The 20,727-nt window shown below is 34.3% G+C and overlaps 3 protein-coding genes across 4 annotated transcripts; 1 reads left to right on the top strand and 2 right to left on the bottom strand.

Annotated features, from left to right (window-relative positions):
- Positions 1-463: 463 nt before the first annotated feature.
- Positions 464-2,800, bottom strand: LOC115999813 (peroxidase 64-like). Its single transcript, XM_031239734.1, has 4 exons — positions 2,550-2,800; positions 1,866-2,051; positions 1,512-1,674; positions 464-1,054 (listed from the first exon to the last, which is right to left on the bottom strand). Exons 1-4 carry the CDS (start codon positions 2,751-2,753, stop codon positions 660-662), a joined length of 948 nt encoding a protein of 315 aa, XP_031095594.1. The 5' UTR covers positions 2,754-2,800; the 3' UTR covers positions 464-659.
- Positions 2,801-5,426: 2,626 nt separating this feature from the next.
- Positions 5,427-9,443, top strand: LOC115999928 (pre-rRNA-processing protein esf1). 2 transcript variants are annotated; one of them, XM_031239885.1, is made up of 8 exons: positions 5,427-6,101; positions 6,194-6,268; positions 6,483-6,715; positions 7,025-7,187; positions 7,413-7,541; positions 7,993-8,702; positions 8,816-9,122; positions 9,228-9,443. In XM_031239885.1, the coding sequence occupies exons 1-7, from the start codon at positions 5,484-5,486 to the stop codon at positions 9,078-9,080; spliced, it is 2,193 nt and encodes a 730-aa protein (XP_031095745.1). In that variant the 5' UTR covers positions 5,427-5,483; the 3' UTR covers positions 9,081-9,122; positions 9,228-9,443. The 2 variants fall into 2 exon arrangements, with proteins under 2 accessions (XP_031095745.1, XP_031095744.1); XM_031239884.1 differs by having other exon boundaries at positions 8,816-9,404.
- Positions 9,444-9,804: 361 nt separating this feature from the next.
- On the bottom strand, positions 9,805-13,276 carry LOC116000493 (aspartyl protease family protein 1-like). Its single transcript, XM_031240583.1, has 10 exons — positions 12,828-13,276; positions 12,376-12,508; positions 12,001-12,236; positions 11,562-11,786; positions 11,306-11,441; positions 11,141-11,220; positions 10,967-11,066; positions 10,813-10,873; positions 10,323-10,394; positions 9,805-10,219 (listed from the first exon to the last, which is right to left on the bottom strand). The coding sequence occupies exons 1-10, from the start codon at positions 13,133-13,135 to the stop codon at positions 9,963-9,965; spliced, it is 1,608 nt and encodes a 535-aa protein (XP_031096443.1). The 5' UTR covers positions 13,136-13,276; the 3' UTR covers positions 9,805-9,962.
- Positions 13,277-20,727: the final 7,451 nt, after the last annotated feature.

The raw sequence follows: 20,727 nt of genomic DNA, 5'->3' as shown, positions 1-20,727 counted from the left end.
CTATGATGAAGGGATAAATTACGATAATTTAACAGCCTCTTAGATGGAAGGATTCATGTTTGGTGTCCAATGTAACTTCGATCCCACCCTATTACGACTGTTATATCTTGATCTTGCATCCTTGCTACTAATCTATCAACTAAGATACATGTGCGGACAACTTTTGTTATATTCTAGTGAGTTTATTCCGAATTTAATCCTCTGACTATCACTTATTTTTCGTTTTAGTCATTGACTTTTAAAACTACTAAATTTAGTCTAAGAGTATTGAATCGTTCCAATTGTAATCAACTATAAACTTTTTATGTGTGAATGGTTAACAAGTGAAAAACAATTGACGCACTCTAGTCATGACTTTTCAATAAAATTGAAAATGAGCGATAGTCCGAATTTATATGACTAAATTTGGAATTAACTATACTCTAATATTTAATACGTAGACCCCATTCAATTTAGTATTCAATGAGACGAAGAGAAAGGCTCTGATTCAAATAAACAAATGATTTTGAGAGTAAAAGCAATCCACTAATTATCTTAGTTATTGCAATCCATTACATATACTCTGCTGATAAAGAAAGAAAATGAGATATATGAAAGACAGCCCATTTTGCTGGACTATCCACACTCACTAGAAAGGACAATTTTTGGAGGCTAATAATCTAATTAGCTATCCTGCAATCTCTTCTGACTTCCTGTCCTCCTGTAATGCTGCTCATCTTGATCATGGAGTTTGCAAAAGCCTTAAAGAAAGCCTCTTTTGAATTGGCATACTGCAAAACCAGGGATTTGGTGTTTGGGTTGGTGAACAGAGCCTGGTCTGAGGAGAAGAGGCTTTTCCCCTGGGCAATTAGCTTGTAATAGTTGTTGTCAAAAGTGTTGGAAGAAGGGTCCATGCTGGTTCCTGCATTCTTGGATTTGCTGTTCAGGGGGCATATGGCTTTCAGGTTTGCAGCAATGGTGGGGTGAAGTGTGGGATCAACATCATGGGTGGCATTGAAGTTGTGGAGTCTGTTGTTGAAGGAAGAACAGTGGGAGAAGCCTATGGTGTGCCCACCTGCAGATGGTCATAGTTGTTGAGATTAACGAGAATAATGGCAGAAAAGAAAAGAAGATAAGATTTATCGGGTTCAATTCAGCAATGTGTCTATATCAACGGAAGCAATTGGTTTTATTAATTGTGGGTGTGTTTGGTTGACAGGTTTAACTATCATGAATGGATAATTATTGTTTGGTTGACAGGTTTTTAGAACACTACTATGGTTACTATGGGTTTTGCAAAACTCATTCCATAATAAAATAAGGATTTCATACTTTCCTCCTCAACTGCTTCCACAACTATTAATAATCACTCCCATTCTCATTACTAAGTACTTGACACCCATTCCGATTCCGATTTCCATGTGTCAGTTTACTGAGTTTTTGTAGAGAAAATTATCTATATGGTTCGATAATGTGGCTACGTCTATGAGAGTTTTTGTAGGGGAAATTTGAGATTTGTTTGGAGGAAGGACCTGAGAGGGCCACCAGGTCTGCCATTGATAGACCTCTCTGTGAGAAGCTCTTCTGAAGTTGAGATAGGTTGAAGGCTGGGCCTGGGAGTTGTATGGTTTCACTGGCTTTTGATACTCTCCCATCTTTTCTTCCCTTTGGGACATCCCAGTATGGCCCACCAGCCTGCAAGATGAATTATAGATCACTCTTTGCATCACAATTAATATTCATGTTTTCTAGTTTCACTCTCAATGTTAACAATTCACACGCAGAAATGTTGACAGTGGATTAATATTGAAAATGATTCAATACTAAAGAGTGATAGTCAGATAATTAAATTTAGAATCAACTCTTATCAATTACGGAGTACTTACTATGACAACTGCATCTCTTGCTGCAAACGCTAAAATATCAGCACACGAGACAACACCGGGGCAGATTGCTTCCACTGCTTTCTTTGCATCATCAATGACATAGAATGCATGCAGGGAGAGATTAGGTGGTCCATTCTTCTCTGCAGCACTCTTCTTTGAGTTCAGCAACACTGATGCATCACAGCCCTTCATCAAGAAACACAAATGGGGTTAAATTAAACTACCATGCAAGAACTCTTGAGATTAAGAAATAATGCTAACAGCTATGAATGCACATATGTTGGGGAAATAAAGCTGGTAATTTGAAATAAAGGAATGTTAAAAGTGAGTTCGCCGTTATCAATGCAGGTTCGCAATAAGAGTATCCCTGAGATTTTTTTTGATGTTACTCGGAATATCTATTGTTGGACATAGTGATTAGTTCCATTGCTGAATTGCAACTTGCAAGCACCTCTAAGGATGGGACAACTACAATTAGTCTGGAGATTTAAGACTGCCCTATACGCAAGACTAATGAGTGATCTTTTGACGTTTGGTTAAGGACTGACTAGTCTCTTCCACTCAACCACACTCCTAGGTGGCCAGGTTGGCCTCCCCCAAAGTTAACAAAACAATCTCGTCCCATGCACGCGGGGTAGGGATTGAAACTTATACAACATACGAATAATAAAGGGAAAAGAATACCCTTATGAAACAGTCATGGAAATGCATCCTCAGCAGTGCAGCAGGGACAGTTTTGTCTGCCATGGAGGCCTTCTTCACAACCTGTGTCACTGCATTCTCTGCCTGGGGACATGTCTTCTCATAGTAGTTTGAGCTCAGTGCATTCCCCAGAGAAATGATGGAGAAGACAAGCAATGAGCTCAACAAGGCAACAATGGAGGCCATGGCTGGAAAGTGGAAACTGTTGTTACTTTAAGAAACTATGGTTGTTATTCACTGCTTAATTGTGGGTAACACAACCCTATAGCAGTGCTATTTATAGGATGAAAATGAAGCAGAGAGGCCTGTTAATTATTCTGAATATGATATGGTTGGCTCAAACAGTATGTTTGGTGGCATGCATGTTGGATTTGACACTAGAGTGTTTTCTAAGCATCCATCTTAAAAAGGATAACAACTTCTTTTTTTTTATAACTCAGGTTTCCAGTTTTGTCGGACTATGTCTTGAACCCGCCCCAAGTCCATGAGAAGATAAATCGAACTAATCTAGCTTAATTTTTTGCGTAGCTCAGGGTTTCCACCATCGGACACAGTGACTGATCCACAGCTGCAGATTTAAGGATCGGACACAGTGACTGATCCCCAGCTGCAGATATAAGGATTGGACACAATGACCGATCTCCAAAAGGCAAGTATCGAAACCTTGACCTTTGGTTAATGATGGATAAGCCCCTTTCACTCAACCACACTCTTTGATTGAAATTCCTCAAAATCTGCACCTGCTATATGTATCTGTTTTTAGTCTTAAAGAAATGCAAGCTAGAACATTTCTTTCTTCCCAAAGCTAGAACATTTCTTGAACTTGATAAATGTTGTGCAATGATCATAATATGCATTTTTCCTCTGCAAAATCCTTGCAATTTGAGACAAAAAAAATCTCTTTTTTTTCATCAGAATCTTGACCCTCTTCACCTTCCTCTTTTTGTATGTTTCAACATCTCATAATAATAGTGGTTGGGATTTTAACATCAATTCTGTTAAATGTTAATCATGTAATAATAGCACTCCCACCAGTAGTCTCTCTGCTTTATTTGGTGCCAATGATGTCTGGTGTCAACTGATTGACAGTGGTGATGTGATCTGGTTGTTAGATTTGCTGGGCTTTTTTCTAACTTTTTGATGAGGCGGAAGATAGAGAATATAGGAGAGAGCATGTTATATGCGTTTGAGTTTTTGTGGGTCCTGCTAAATTAAAATAATAATTAAAAAAAATAAAGTAATATGGCGTCTCTCTCGCGGACTAGCAATGCCCAACTTGCGAGTACAGTGCACTCGCGCGTCTTTGTGACTGTCATCTTGACTGACTTTAATTTATTAATGTATTTATTCACTTCTCTCTTATTTCTCACTTTCTTTTCTGAAAAATTCAGAGTAAAAAACCCACAATTGAAGATACTCTTAGAAAAGTAGGAATTAGTTGGCTGCATTTGGGTGGGAGAGGACAAGCCATGGATTAGCAGCCATGTTCTGCAGCATGCCTACCATGGCTGCAAATTGGAGTTATACTTTGTAATGTATGTTTTGTAATAATGGCTCATTGTCATGTTCTTATAATTGCTGCTTTATGGACTTCGGCTAAATGATAATTTCTTTGCCTTTTTCTTGTCAAAAGTTAAGAGTGAATGAATGTTAGGGTTACATTTACTAAGGCTATTTCATGATTATTTCATAGTGGAGTTAATCAATTACACACATTGAATGGTCTTAGGCTGAAACACCAATAATTTGACTTTTTTTTTTAGTTAAGTATATGAGTTAAATGACATTACATGTACTCGAGCATCAACATTTTGGCCTAACATTTCAGGTGCTAACAATTTGACATTTACATTTTTTACTCTAGTCAAGTATACATATTGGATGACTTCACATTTGGAGCACCAACAACTATAGCATTTACTTTTTTTTTTTTTTTTGATTCTTTACTTGACGAGACTTGACCTCGCCTTTGAACTTATTCAATAGGGGATGATTTGTTCACAAAATATAAGGATCACACAACAATAACACAAAGAAATTAGGAAAAAGTGTCAAATAGGCCACTGAACTTATCGCTTTTGTGCAATTAGGCCATTGAATTTAAAAAGTGTGCAATTCAACCATCAAACGAGTAAAATATGTGCAATTAGGACATTTTTTAAAATTTTTTTAATTTAATTTGAGTTAAAAACATTTCAATATTGACTCCCAACTAATATGGTAGAAGAAAATGTCACTTTTAATACGTATATGTTAGTAATATAATCGGATTTTACTAAAAAAAATTTGTAAAAATGGTTCAATTGCACACATTTTGCTTGTTTGATGGTTGAATTGCACACTTTTTTAGTTTAATGGCCCAATTGCACAAAAGCGATAAGTTCAATGGCCTATTTGACACTTTTTCCAAGAAATTAATAGAGAAAAAATAAGATACATTATCGACTTACCATGGAACAAGATCCGTGGAACAAATGTCTATCCCACCCTTACTCTAACTTCCAATAGAAATCTACAATTTAGGATTCAACACTACATAGATAAGGAAAGATACACTCATACACCTACTATAATATCACTCCTCCAGGTTTAAGCCTATTCCCATATAAACTATGACAAATTTCAGTATCTTAGGTCAGCCCATATTATAGTGTTGGTCCAACTTCATTATCTTGATCCACTGATATCTTGCTCCAGTCTGTGAGCATAAAAAAAATATGGGCTTCATATATTTGGGTTTATTTATATATATATTTGTACTTTGTAGTCAGAACCCGGCCCAATTTACAATCTCCCTTCATTCTTCTAAAATCCTAGGGTTTATAACGTAGGGACAGGGAAGAGAAGCTTTCAATACAGACAGACCTCATAGAAGAGTTGTCCTTGCATTCAACGAATTTCAGCTAAGTACGTCTCATGGGATCGAAAAGCAAAAACAAGAGTAAAAGCAAGGTATCAAAGCCGGAGGGGGACTCCGGCACCGGCACCGGCGCGGCTGCATTCCGCGGCGGGAGTCAACAAAGTGGAAGCAAAATTATCAAGGATCCCCGGTTCGCGTCCATCCACACGGACCCCAGGTTCCGCAAAGCTCCGAAGCACAAGTCGAAGGTGGTGCTTGATTCTCGCTTCAGCCACATTTTCACCGATAAGAACTTCGCTTCAGCAAAAGCGGGGATTGATAAGCGGGGCAAACCTAAGGAGGACCGTTCTCAAAGCCGCCTTAAACAATACTACCGCCTTGAGGATGAAGGAGAAGAGGCGCTGAAGCTAGACGAGGAATTGAAGAGCAAAGATGCTGAAAGCGATGAGGAAGAGGAGGAAGAAAGCGGCAGCGAAGCCGGAGAAAGCGAGAGCGAAAGTGAGAGTGAGAATGAGAAGCTGAAGAAAGGAAATTTGATGAGTAAATCAGATGAATCAGAGTCGGAAGAAGAAGAAGATGAGGAGGCTGAGAGTGATGATTCCTCTTCAACAAGTACAACAGATTCCGATGAAGAGGATGATGTTTATTCTGAGGAAGAAGACACGTTTGTGCAGGTAAAAAGGAAAAAAAAATCCAGCTTTATGATTGATTGATTGATTTCTGCGGCCAATGAAATGCTGAATTTTATTTTTGAATTTGTCTGCAGGAAGAAAATATACCAGAAATTGAGAAGGAAACTCACAGACTTGCTGTTGTTAATATGGATTGGGGTCGAGTAAAGGTGCTTAATGGAATTCGGAATTGACTGTTGTATGCTGCCTCTTTATTACTGCTTAGATGATTTTTCTGTTGTTCATATAGTCGAATAAATGTCTAATATGAGTTCACAAGAATCACATATTCATCCATTTTGATTGGTGGTATTACCATTTTACTAGATAATTGGTCCATTCTACTCATATTTTCTTTTGTAATTTGGTTTATATACTCTATAGGCAGTTGACTTGTATGTGCTATTGAGCTCCTTTCTCCCAAAAGGAGGTCAAATTAAGTCTGTTGCTGTATATCCATCTGAGTTTGGACTAAAGCGGATGGAAGAGGAGGCAGTGCATGGTCCTGTTGGACTGTTTGATGAAGAAAAGGGAAAGAACAAGAATAGTGATGATGAGGACGACGACGATGAAATAGACAATGAGAAATTGCGTGCATATGAATTAAGTAGGCTCAGGTAATTTATTGGGTTATATTGTATTCTGTCTCTGTTAAAATGTTTTTAGTCTTATCTTATATAACTAGTTGGATGGTTGATGCCTAAGCTGCAATTCTTTTCCCGTCCTTGTATCATTTTTCCCCAATTAAAAATGCCACTTGAGAAGTGCATTATTGATTAAAAAGGAGTCTTCAACTTTGTTCTGTTTGTTTTCATTATTCTTTTTATATTTATCTTTCTAATTATGAATTCGTTACTTCCATATAGTGAAGTGACTAGTGAGAGGCTTATAATCCTGCATTGACATATTTCTGCCATATTATGCAGGTATTATTTTGCTGTAGTTGACTGTGATTCAAGTGCTACAGCAGATTACCTTTACAAAAATTGTGATGGAGTTGAATTTGAAAGAACATCAAATAAACTGGATCTGAGGTTTATTCCTGATTCTATTGAATTTAAGCATGAAGCACGTGATGTTGCAACAGAGGTAATTTATTGGCACCCTATAAAACAGGGGGGGAACATATACTCTGTACTATATTCTTATATTGAAAAAATATTTCTAGGCCTGTTCAGTTGCCTTGTGTTTAAAGATATCTGCTTTTGTCCAAAATTGTTGATTGTTAATTTCTTTTAGTACTTCAAACAGAATGAAAAAATTATTCTCAAATTACTTATTGGATTGCTTATTTGACATTTTTCTTTCACTCAGGCACCATCCAGCTATGAAGGTTTAGATTTTCATACTCGAGCACTTCAACACAGCAATATTGAACTTACATGGGATGAAGATGAGCCACAGCGTGCAAGGTCATTGAAAAGGAAATTCAATGCTGATCAGGTTCGTTTTCATTTCTTTTTAAACTCAAGTATCCCTGTGAGTCTTGAAATTATTTATTAAGCATATTCTATCATGATTGGCCAATTGAGGAAGAGGTTATGGCTTGAGGCAGTAGCTCGACTGGAGAGTTCTCTTTCCCCTTGATTTGCCTTGATACCATTTCAAGAATGTCTGGAGGGAAGTCCGTTTTGGGAATAATTAAAAAATTATACGTAAACAATCCCTGCGTGGGTTTTAATTTATAGACTGTCTTTCCTGTAAATGGTATATTTTGGCCCATCTTTTACAGACTCACACGAATGCTTTCTGCAAAGTGCAATATACTGAATACATAGATTATTTGAATGTAATTCCATTATTATGGCTTTATTTTCTGGCCTTCTGATTGTTTATTTTTGAGAAATTTTGTTTGGTGCTGTGGTCAACTGCTAACATTGCATCACACTGCCAGCTTGCAGAAATGGAGTTGAAGGAATTTTTGGCTTCCGATGAGAGTGAAGCTGATGATGATGAGAATGATGATGACAATGAAGATAAACCTGCAAAGAAACATAAAAAACAGGATATGTACCGTGCTTTACTTCAATCTGGAGATGGTTCTGACGGTAGTGATAAGGATGATCATGGGGACATGGAGGTGACCTTCAACACTGGCTTAGAAGATTTAAGCAAGCGTATTCTTGAAAAGAAGGATAAGCAATCAGAATCTGTATGGGAAGCCTATCTTAGAAAGAAGAAAGAGAAAAAGAAGGCTAGGAAAAATAGATCCAAGGATTCATCGGAGGACGAGAGCAGTGAGGATTCTGATTATCAAGAACATTCAGATCAACCTGATGATGACTTTTTTGTTGAAGAACCTTCGGCTAGCAGATATAAGGAAGTGAAAGGTAAACGTGCCAAGAAAGGAAAACAGGATCAAGAAACAGCCGAAGAAGCTGAAGCAAGTAAGGCAGAGCTTGAGTTATTACTTGCAGATGAAAATGGAGCAGATGCCAACGTGAAGGGCTATAATTTAAAGCGAAGAAAGTCAAAGGATAAAAAGGGCAAATTAATTATCGACGAGGATAAGATACCAAGTGTAGACTATAATGATCCTCGGTTCTCCAGTTTATTCACTTCACCACTCTTTGCTTTGGATCCCACAGATCCCCAGTTCAAGAGGTATAGTTTTATCATCCCTTAAACAAATGACTATCTAAACATTCTACATGTTCTTTTTGGCTGGCATTGTTTCCTCACATCTTTACATTATTCTCTCGGTGTTAATGTTACAGGAGTGCAGTTTATGTACGGCAGCTAGCTGAAAAGGAACGCAAGGTCGACCAAGAAAATGTTGGGAGAAAAGAGCAGTCTGATATAACCAGACCACAGCAGCCATCCAAAGAATCCAAGGCAGAAGAGTTGCCTTCAAGAAAAGAGAAACATGAACTCTCTTCTCTTGTTAAATCAATCAAAATGAAGTCGAAACAAATCCCATTACCCTCTCAAAATAAGGTGACGAAGAAAAGTGAAAAACTACGAGCAAAAAAGACAAAGTAGACACACCCACAATTCCTCGACGTTGATGGATATAGAATGCAGGTTACTTTTTTGTTAACACAATTTTTTGCAGCCTACCTCTTTGTAGTATGGTATTCCTCAATTTCTTTGAATTGTGATTTGTGATTTTAAAAATAATATTTATAGGACAAAGTTCATCTACATGATTGTCATGAGGATCAAAGAGGTTAATAGATGTGCAAATTAGATCATCTCACCTCAAAATGTATCATTTGGGACTTCTTTACAAGTCATTTTCGGTAAGGTTAAAAGCCATGTCTTTTCGAGGATCTAGTTGTTTATAGTGGTTTACTGGTTTATTAGCCTTTTTGGTTTAAGTCAATTAACTATCAGCTTATGCTAGTTTACCTCTTTGTGGTGGATGGTTCTTTGCTGGTTAGAGGTAAAATGTGTGAATATGAAGTATTATTTTTCCTTACTAAAACCACCTGCTAATATAATTTTGAATAGAGTCACTAGTACTCAATATATATATATTTGTCCTCACGTTCTCACTTGGAGGCATAGTTCTCATATGATTAGAATTTCACGTTCTCACTTGCGGGCATAATTCTCATATGATTAGAATTATATATATATATATATAATTTTGAATTTTCTACTAAGAATATTATTTGTAAGCCTAAAAAAAATATTTAAAAAAAAAAAAGCTCAGTTCACAACTTCCCACCACGAGTTAATAAATATAAAATCCAACAAGATCTAAAAACACTAGCAAAAAGAAAATGTATTAACTATACCAAAGGAAGTTCAGTAAGTATACATCCACCTATATTTTACAATAAATAATGATTATTGTGCTAAAAATGGTGTAACAGATGTGGTTCAGATATGGTATACACTATACAGGCTAAACAAGCCTCAAGAAGATATAATGATCCAAAAATAGCAAGAAATCGAGAAAAAAGCCATCATTAGTTTGCCAAAGAAACCATTCAAGTGTGATGCATGGTTTCCTGCAGGTGTTGGCACCAAACCTGTTGGAGTTGACAGAGGAGGCTGAATTGTATTTCCCGAAGTGGCCTCGGGATTCACAGTAGCAGGCGAAGGTGCTTCGGTTGTTGAGTTCTGCTTGTTTATAGGAAGAGTAGACGTTTTGGATTCTGTAGCATTGTAACCTGAGAACAAAACTCGTCATTAAACTATAAGTCAAATAGCAGGGAAACTCAAGGTCTCGCTCTTGTGTGCGTGTGCAGGGGGGGCGTAGTGATATAAACTTACAGTCTGATTGTTCCCAGCCCAAAACCTGCTTCTCGGCATCAAAAACCACCCGGTAGCCAGTCATAAAATTTTCTGCATAACATGAAATATAAAGCGGTTCAGCAGAATCCAATCCAGAGGAATATAATTACACATTTTTCTCACTTAGTTTGATTTCATATTGTCCCGGTTGGTTGACTTTGTTACAATGTAGTATCTGTTCATAGTTACTCTCTCAACCAAATGAAGCACAAAGCGTCGAACCCACCCCCTCCCGTGTGGGATGGGACTGGGTGCCACTAGACCACAAGGTCTTTGGCTTGTCCCGGTAGGTTATGCAGCAATAAGAAAAGATGAAAAATAGATGCTCTGAAAATGACTTGGTAGAAGTTTAGATGTGACAACAGGTCCGTCTGGACATTTTGGTGTATCGGCATTGAACATGGAAATTGTGAAGCTATGCTATAAGAAATTCTTTTAGTTTTTCAAATAAATAGCTCAATATACTTACGTCCAATGATGTTGATATCTTCGCTTTTGACAACAGCTAAACAATAGCCAACTGCTTCATTCTGGATATACGAGAAAATGTGAATACACAACATAATCGAGGAGAAAACTCTAACAAAAGAAACCAAGCTGCATGCCAAAAAAAAACACCTTACCTTAACAGACATAATTATTACTGGGTCAATAACATAAAACTGGTCACCACCTTTCATTGTTAGATTCAAATCAGGAACCACAAACGAAGTTTGATTTGGACTGCAAAAAAAAAGGGTCAATATAAGTGTAAAAAAGTGGAATTCACCAAAATTTGTTGACCACCAATAACTAACCTTAAATCATAGCAATATTCAAAAGGAAGAGCAGACTTAGAAGTAAATTGATGGCGTGGCTCCTTTGCGAAAGAATTGAACTGCAAAGATAATAAAACACTTTTAGCTCAAATGTATTTTTTAAAAAAATAGTATGTAGATATCAGAACTTAGTATTGGACTTACATTCTCTGTAATGATTTTGTAAGCTGGATCATTTAGATATGTGAAGGATGTGCCAGAGTCAAACACTGCTGTAAAATCAACATCAGTGACGTTTTTGTCCACAGCTATTTGCGTAAGGCTGACGTTATAAGTCGGGCTGATTTCATAGGAAAAAAAATCGAAAAAAATGAATACTTAGTCTGAATTCCCACATTGTTTTGATTAATGCCAAAAGAGCACTCACTAGGTTCAATAAGTAAAAAAGAAAGGTGCATACTGTGATTGATCAACATTCAATGGCGTTTCTCCTTGGTTTGAACTGCCTTTGTCCCCGAAAACTATTCTGCCAAGTCCATCTTGCCCGAAACACATAGAAAATGACTTTGCAGTAATTCCCTTGGAAGCTAAAATGCTAGGAACAGAAAGATCCCCGACTCCAAGCCCAAATAGGCCATTAGGAGCAGCAGCATCCAGAAACGCTCCGGTTTGCACAATTCCACAGCTGAAAGAAAAGAAACAACAAACATAAATCCAGCTAAGAGTAAAAACGCTCAAAATACAACTGAAAGGATTGGCACTAAAACTATTTAGCTCATATAATCACTGAATTTGGACACCATATTTCCTAAATGGTGCTCCCATAGTCCCGTGGTTTGGAAGCTTTGAAATAAGTGGCTACGTTGTAATACAAGAACAAAATAAGTACTAATGTATACCCTAACGTAATCGGTGCGTCGATGCTTTTCTGTTGACTGTCTTCAGTGACTAGGTGCAAGACATCCTCTACCAATACCCCTTGTGACGAGGTGTTCTGAGAGAGATAAGCAACGCTATAGGCACAAGCATTGCTTTCTACTAAGCATTGTCTTCTTTTTCCACACAGGGTACCATTGCAACGAACAATCTCACTGGTCGATGAGGCATTCGGGCTATACATATTAAAATCTATTCTCTGTTTCAATTGAGGAGCAAAAGTAAAAGTCACATGATCAATAATACAAATCATCAAATACTCCACACAATCAATTCAATTCAAAAGCTGTAAATAAAAAAGCAACAAAGCGGGATAATGCTAGAACTGAATCACATACTACTTGTCCTATCATAAGACCCCGCGCACAGTTTTTGCAACCACATGGCACCCAAAACAGATCGCTTCCGGTGTCCAGTGCCACGAGAAATGATAGAGGAGGCGTGCCCACCGAAACATTTGCATAGTGTAAGCTGAAAATTCAAACAAGACATTTATCCATTTATTCATTTCTTCATCAAGTATAAAAAATTCATTGCTGTAAAATGATAAGAATAGCATATCTATTGAGGTTCCATTCTAACTATACATATTCTGTTTCATAAATCCCTTTTGTGGCAATAATGATTTTTGAACAATCCCACAATTTCAGTTCTCTAAAGTTTGCCAGGAAAAATAATAATAATAATAATAATAATAATAATAATAATAATAATAATAAAGAGGATCAAAGATCATATTTGATAAGCAAACACAAAACAGGAATCGATTATAGCAAGAGAGAAAACTTACAATCCCAAAGCAGATATCCGCACAGTCTCATTCCCAGCTTCGAAAGTCAGCATAGACGAATCGCCGGAATCAGCGAGGCGACGCCCCTTGGAAAGGCGGTGTTTGTCACGCGCCGCCCAGGCGGAGTAGTAATCGACGCTACCCTTCTCCGGCAAGCCTTGAAGGTCCAAAATACCCTTCACCGGATCCGAATACCGGTGGTGAACATCGAACCCGAATGTCCCAAACGCCTCCCCCAACTCCAACTGTAAAATCCACACCACCGCCGCGAAAATAACCGTCACTAAGTGATTCAAATGGGCCGCCATGGCAAAGAATCCCGGAAACTAAACCGGAGAAAATTCTAGAAAAAAAAAAAAAGGTTTATTGATAGAAGACAGAGATGACGGTTATTTTGTGTATATATAAATGTATGAATATAATAAATATAAATATATCCGTATTATAGAGAGTAGACAGAGAGTTGCAGAGGGTAATAAAGGAGAGGTTGTTGTTGACCCAGTGTGAAGCCAACTTAGCTCACCCGCCTACCGATATAGTCGTCGCCGTTCTCAAGTCTGGACGGCGATGCCGGAATTGTTCGGTCGTTGACGGGGCTCTGCGGTGGGCTCCATCAATAACACTATGCTTTTGACTTTAACTCTCACGACTTTTTACTGCTAGATTTTGTCATTTTATATATCAATTTTTTTTAGTGACTAAGGAAAATTTAGCGGTTACTATCTATTTATGGTGAATTTAACTGGTAAAAGATCACAACCTAAGTTATTTATAACTTATCAGTTCAAACTAATGAAATCAATCAGCTGTTCCAGACGAGGGTCGAAATTGTAACGGTAGGATGCTTGGAAAATACTCCGTAGTTGTTAGCAGATAGCCAGATTGAATTAGTAAATTTGATTAGTTGATAGCATTGACTAATTGTAGAAAGATATTTAGTAAATTAACCGTTAGTTGATAGTTAATTATATAAAATAACTTTTTCAAAAAGTTGTTGTTTTGAAAAAAATTTTAAAATTTACTTAGCAATAAGTTGTTACAATAAAGTTAATTAATCAAATATTTATATTGACCGTTTAATCAAGTGAAACACTAATAATGATCAAATAAATTAAAATTGATTGATAAACTTATTATGTTAACAAATAAATAGGTTTATGATTTTCAAGTCGCAAAGAATCTTGAAGCTCGATATGCTCAATTTTCCGACCGTATATGTACTTCTTTTTTTGTCCCTAGTTTCTCAAACTCTTTGGTCCTTGGTTTTGAGTCTTTTGACCATAAACTAAATTCCACAAGTGTCCCCATCAAAATACTTATGTTGATTTATGTTGCGGACAAAAAAAAAAAAAATTCCATGGTACACAACTCACGTTGGGTTAGAAAGTTGTGCAAGCACACTCAATTTTATGCAAATTATTTAAATTATATTTATAAAATTTAAAGTAATTATACAAAATGTCAACATTGCAATGAATTTGTGACTTTTATGTACGAGAGTCATATTTTTCACTCACTTGATCATTACTTCTGAGGCATTTGTTTGTAAGTTGAGCTACTAATAATATGCACACTTATATATTCAAATTATAATTTGATTGAATCTCAATTATATTATCGAGCTATCGTATATGAGTAGTAGTTGTGAGTTTCTCCAGTCACCCGTAAAAAAAAGTATTGATGAAATATGCTAGGTAAAAAAATTTAAATCATGGAGAAATGTAACAATACTCTTTTAAAAATAACAATTTTTATGACAATGTGTTATTTTTTTGGGTGCACCCAAAAAAATTACCATCAAACACGGTGACTAATCAATTCTTTGAATTATAGGCATCTCTTTAATACTTAAAAAAAAAAAATTAAAAAGTATTGAGACTTTTAAACACGGTTTTAAATGACTTTTTGGACTGTATTCTTAAACTATTCTAACCCTTTTTATGAGGTTGAAAAGTAAACTTTCTTTTTCCCTCTCTTTGCACATTTTTCTCGGTCCAATAGTCATAAGAAAAAATAGGTAAGAGAGTAGGTGTTTGGTGCAATAATTGAGATCAATATTGATATATCGAAATTAAAATTAAAATCAAATATTTAATAATTAAAATGAATTTTAGTAAAATATGCTCCGTAATATTTTATTTAATAATAAATGAGAAATGGAATATAAGGTGTATTAATTCTACATAATATATATATATATATATATATATATATATATATATATTTTTTTTGAAAACAATTCTACATAATATATTTAATTATACCGTATATTATGAAGACATGCATTGAATGTACCCAAAATAACCCGGATATTCTATATAGTTGTACTGAGTATATATTCAATTTTCATGAAAGAACAAACTTTCTAATTTTTGTTTTTTACTTACTTTTTTTCTATTTTTAATTCCAAAGTTCAAAAATAGATTTTTTAAAAATAATTTTTAATGGTATTTTCTCTCCTAATTTTACCTTAACTATTTCTCAAGATAATCTATTATTAACAACATCGTCTCAACTTCTTTCACAGTAAAAAACTAAAATATTAAATATTGGTGGCTCGCCCCAAACAGAAGAAAGAAACAAATAAAGGATTATGGTAAACAAACAATACGAGTTGTTGCATTGCCGGAATAGTTAAAATGGTTAACCAATCAATATGTATTGGTGTGAATTCGAGCTACACTATGAACTCGAGAAGTTATTGACTGACTTACCAATAAGTGGATGACTGACTTTGTCAATCAGTGATAGTGTAAATGCAGAGTTCTTGTGCGCAATAGTGTACATGTGTTATCTCGGCAATAAAATAAAAAAGAGAATATAACATTGGTTATTGACTTATTGTTTTGGTCTTTGTTTGAATGGCCATTATGATCTTATCTGGTGGGAGTTGGCCTAATTACCTGCATACACGTACTATATATATAATACATCGTACATGATTAGTTTCTTGTATTTATTTATTCATTTATTGTATATAAGTAATGTACTCTGTAGTCTGTACATACACAATTCGTGTCGCTCACTCCATGTCTCAATGTAAATAATAAATAAATAAAAATAAAATAGGGGATGTTTCTATCATAATTATTTTCATTTTTGACCTCAGATTATTATACCGTGATCAAGTAGTATTTGTATTATATTTGATGCACCATTTTTTATTTTCGACATATTTAGTTATTTTGATCAAATTCTTTTAAACCCTATTACACCTGCACTGAGGCTCGATCTCATGACCTCTTATATAAGAGAATTACTATATGTTATCTGAGCACAAAGTGTTTGGCTTCATTTATAGTTATATTAAATACTGTATGTGTATTTTATTTATTTATTTATTTATTTTTGAAAGGATGGAGCGTATGTGTATATAGAAATGATGAGTAATGCAAAATTGATGAAATGCTTTGGTAAACAAATATTTTCCAAATTGAAAAAAGAAAAAGAATCTTCCAACAAAAATATCGCATTAATTGTGGCAAGTGTATTTGTAATTCGCTACCAAAACATTGAATCGTTCAACATTACTAGAACATTGCATATTTGTGAGTGGTGACCACCTAAGAAGTGGACAATTTTTCTGAATTTTTCTAAATTTTTATATCCTTCTTGAATGGTTTAAAATTTTAAACTTCTAACTAATAAGTCAATAAGATCACTCATATCTTTGAGGGAATGCAAAAAATGCACTAATTACCTTATCACTCTATTTAGTGGGACAATTGGATTGGAGATTTAAAACTATTATATACCCAAAGTCAAGGATCGACAATGACCATGGTACCGCTAATCTCTTTTTTTTTTTTTGGGTTCAAATACCAATCACCAGTTTTCATCATCCACAACATATAATCATCCATATATTTTTGACAATTTTACTATGTAATCAGTATTATCAACAATTCAAATAGGTAATCCATATTATCTAGAGATCAGATATTTTCACATACAAAAAGTAGTAAAAAAATACGTAGGATTTCAACCACACATTTTTTTTTGGTTTTGTTTTTACCATTTTAATTATGCGATTAGGTCAATGGTTTAATTCTAAATTAATTAGCATTCAATATGGTTGAGAAATATGACAAAATATAGTTGACTTGGAATATGAATAAACACTTGGCAACTATTCTTTGAAGTTTCCACATCGTCAATTGCCTACTTGCGAGGGTGCCGAATTTTACTTGTTAACACTTTTGTTTTTTTAATGTGATTTTTTAAAATGATTTATGAGATTATACAAAAATAAAGTTAGGTATGTTTGATTCGCACAAGATAATTAAAATCGGAATGAGAATCAAATAATTTTAAATAAAATAATTAATTAAAATTAAAAATAATAATAACTGACGGAGACTAATCATTTCCGGCCAGCTTCATCTCCACGGCCAGGTGACGAAGGTCCCTTCGTCTCCCTGGCCATGGAGACGAAGGTCTTCTTAAAGAGTTGATCGTGTAGTTTGTTTGATAGCCACAATATTTAAAGTTTTAATTACCATGCAAACTGTCTATTGGCCCAACTTAAATTGATTTTCTTTATTGTAGTTCTTTACTGGTTATGGTCATAAGGTGAGCTAGCATCCTATAAATTAAAAGTGTATTATATTATAAAAGAATTTTTACTTGTACGTACATTATAATAGTATTTTAGTGACATTATACGTACTATACATTTTTTAATGTATAATTTTAACGAATATAAAATACACTTATAATATCATTAAACATCTCATCATGAAATTTTCATCTAATTTAGTGATTTTCAAACTTAATCAATGCTTATTATATTGCTGGTGAAGTAGATATGGATGGGATGAAGAATTTGCTAGAGAGGGGGAGATTTGGGTCATTTTCTTTCATTAAAAATAACAAAAGAATAGAAATCTCAAAATAATTGTAGTTGTTAAGATACCAACGGCACCGGAGAAAATGGAATTAAACTATAATTAAATAGATTTATTTTAAAATTTAAAAAGGTGATGCTATATTTATTTTAAATTTTGAAAAAGTCGAATGATGTGAAGGTATTAGAAGTTGGATCAATTTATATAAGTTTGAATTCTAGAATTAGAGACCCCATATTCCTCTCCACTCTTGTATAAACATTAGCTCAAGAGGTAAATCGTAAAATTTGTATCAATTGACCTACATAGTCTTAAATATTTATACACTAATATACATAAAATATCAAATCCATACCTTTTTTTTGATACTGAAACCTAAAATTACTAATAAAGTAAAATTTATGAACTTCAAAATTCATAAATTTATTTTGAATTAGCTAAACCATATGAGTTGTGTTCGGACTTCGGAGACCATCAATTTATAAAGTGGGGCAGTGGATAGCTTACGCATATATTCCGTTGACCCGTTAAAATTGTCATTTTTATTACATTAAAACTAATTTTTAAAAATTGTATATTAATATATATATAATTAATTTCAACGACGTTTATTATTTATTACTAAAAATGTATTTTTTGATTAAGAGTTTTGATATTAAATATGTATACATTTAATATTTTCAAGATTACCAAAATTGAAAGCATATCACATATATTTGTTAATATATTATTATAAATACTCTTTGCTTACTATGCACACACTGTCACACTGGTGAGACTCGATCATTAATTAGTCTTTCTTCCTAAACTTCATCCATGCGATCAACTGAGCTTCTCATCATGCAGTAAAACAAAAATTTTATTTGGTATTTAAACTTTTTCTTAATATTTGTTTGATTAAAAAAAATGAAGGTGCCAAAGACCTTGTGGTCAAGTGGCATCCGGTGTCCCGTTTAACACTCCCACATGGATGATGGGGGATGGAAGTGGGTTCGAGCCTCAGTGGAGGCAACTGTTGGAGTGGGTTCGAGCCTCAGTGGAGGCAACTGTTGGATGATGGGGATGGGAGTGGGTTCGAGTCGAGCCTCAGTGGAGACAATTGTTGACTCGCTGTGCTTTAGTAGGTTGAGAAAATAGCTATGAACAGATATTACATTGTAACAGAGTCACTAGTACTCAAAAAAAAAAAATTGAAGGTGAAGTAACATGTGACTTGTGAGTTTGTAGTAGAAAATGCGGACACGTGTTTCCAAATCCTAACGTTATACGAACTGCACTGCGACTTAACGATGCATCAAAGTCAAATTCCAAAGCAACAAAAAAACAAACGCGTCTTTGAAAATTTGCTTATTCTTACGTTAATCCGGCCCCCGCCGTGACATCCTCAATCAACATTTCTCATGCATAGCGTGACTAATTGAGGCTGTAGTTGAGTGAAATAGACTCGTTCATTCTCTGCTCTCAAATTTCATTTATATAACCAGTTAAATTGTCTATGCAGGTTAAATTTATTCATTCTTAATTAAAATTGATGACTTAAATATAAATAGAAAAATATAATATAATAGTGATCGAGTTGGTGGAGTATAATTCTCTTACAAGAATTTCATGAATTTAATTATTATCAACACCATCTCGATCGAGATCGTCACATACAAGTTTTCTACGTCACCTAAATAAAGTAAATAAAGTAGTTGATTATACATCCTAAACAAACAGTAACACGACATGGATTTCATATAATGTGCCTCCACTTTTAAATCTTAGTTGTCATCCACAGAATATTAGTATGCAAATGTATAATTAATTAATTAGGTAGCTTAAACATTATTAAATCCGCAGATAATCTAACGACTAAATTCTTCGAAAGTGAATTCATAACCTCCCATAAATTGACTAATTCTTTTTTTTTTTTTTTAAATCATTATGGCAAAGAACTTGTGATCTAGTAGCATCAGATATTATATTATAACAGAGTCAGTAGTATTCAAACAAACATTTTCTGGATAAATAGAATAAATTAATTATCATTTAAAAAATTCCTGCAAGGTATTTTAAGCAATAATTTTTTATATTGGTTTTTTTATTTAAAAAATACAAAATCATATACTTAAATGAATGATCCATTAGTGCCATTTTTATGAATCTAATAATATTATTTTTTATATATCTACAATATTTTTTTATATACATACATCTGTTAAAGACACAATATAAACACTGCTCCATAATATAATTTGTCCTGAGATATAAGTGGGCCTCTAGTGTTAATGATTTGAGCCTCCACATGATCAAGGTAAAGTCTATTTTGAAACAAAGCTAGAGAGAACATAAGCCTAAATATTAGTGGCCCAATACCTTATATGGAGGCATGAATTGGTAATATCATCACATATCTTCAACATCAATGAATTGAGGTGTTTGAAAATCACGAAAATGACTTCTGAAAATGTTTTATGAAAAATGAATCATTTTTTCAGTATTTAGTTGTGTTATGAAAAATTGTCTTGGTGTGTTTGGTTAATTTTCTGAAAAATGAGTACAATTGTATAATTAAACATTTTAATTGTTTTATTTATAATATAAAAAAATTTATAATAATATACAAATAATGTTATTTATTAAAAACCTCTTGTTCCCGTCGGAAACTAAGATTGTGATTGTTGTCGAAAACGATTGTGGTCAAAAATCATTTTTTGTCTGTGGAAAATGATTTCCGTCAAATTTTGACAGAAGTAATTTTTCCCCAAAACAACTATATTTTCCCAAGTTAACATAAAACATTTTGTTAACTTGATTTTCATGCACATTCAAATACTATAAACCCAAAAAAATGATTTTCATAAATTATTTTTCATGTTTTCAAACATCTTAAGTGGGAATTGCAGTGCCCTGAAAATAGTGTCAAATTTATGTATTAAGCGAATAAAACAATTGAGATTAATAACTGAAGAGAAATTCTTATAATTTCATAAATAAATAAAATAGTAAAATTAAGTTTTAATGTTACATCCGGTGGTCAAGTGGCATTCGGTGTCCCGATTAACACTCCC

Source organism: Ipomoea triloba, chromosome 12 (assembly GCF_003576645.1).
Source record: "Ipomoea triloba cultivar NCNSP0323 chromosome 12, ASM357664v1".
Lineage (NCBI taxonomy): Eukaryota > Viridiplantae > Streptophyta > Magnoliopsida > Solanales > Convolvulaceae > Ipomoea > Ipomoea triloba.
Note: the sequence above shows the minus strand (reverse complement) of the source record. Positions and strands in the feature narration are given on the sequence as shown.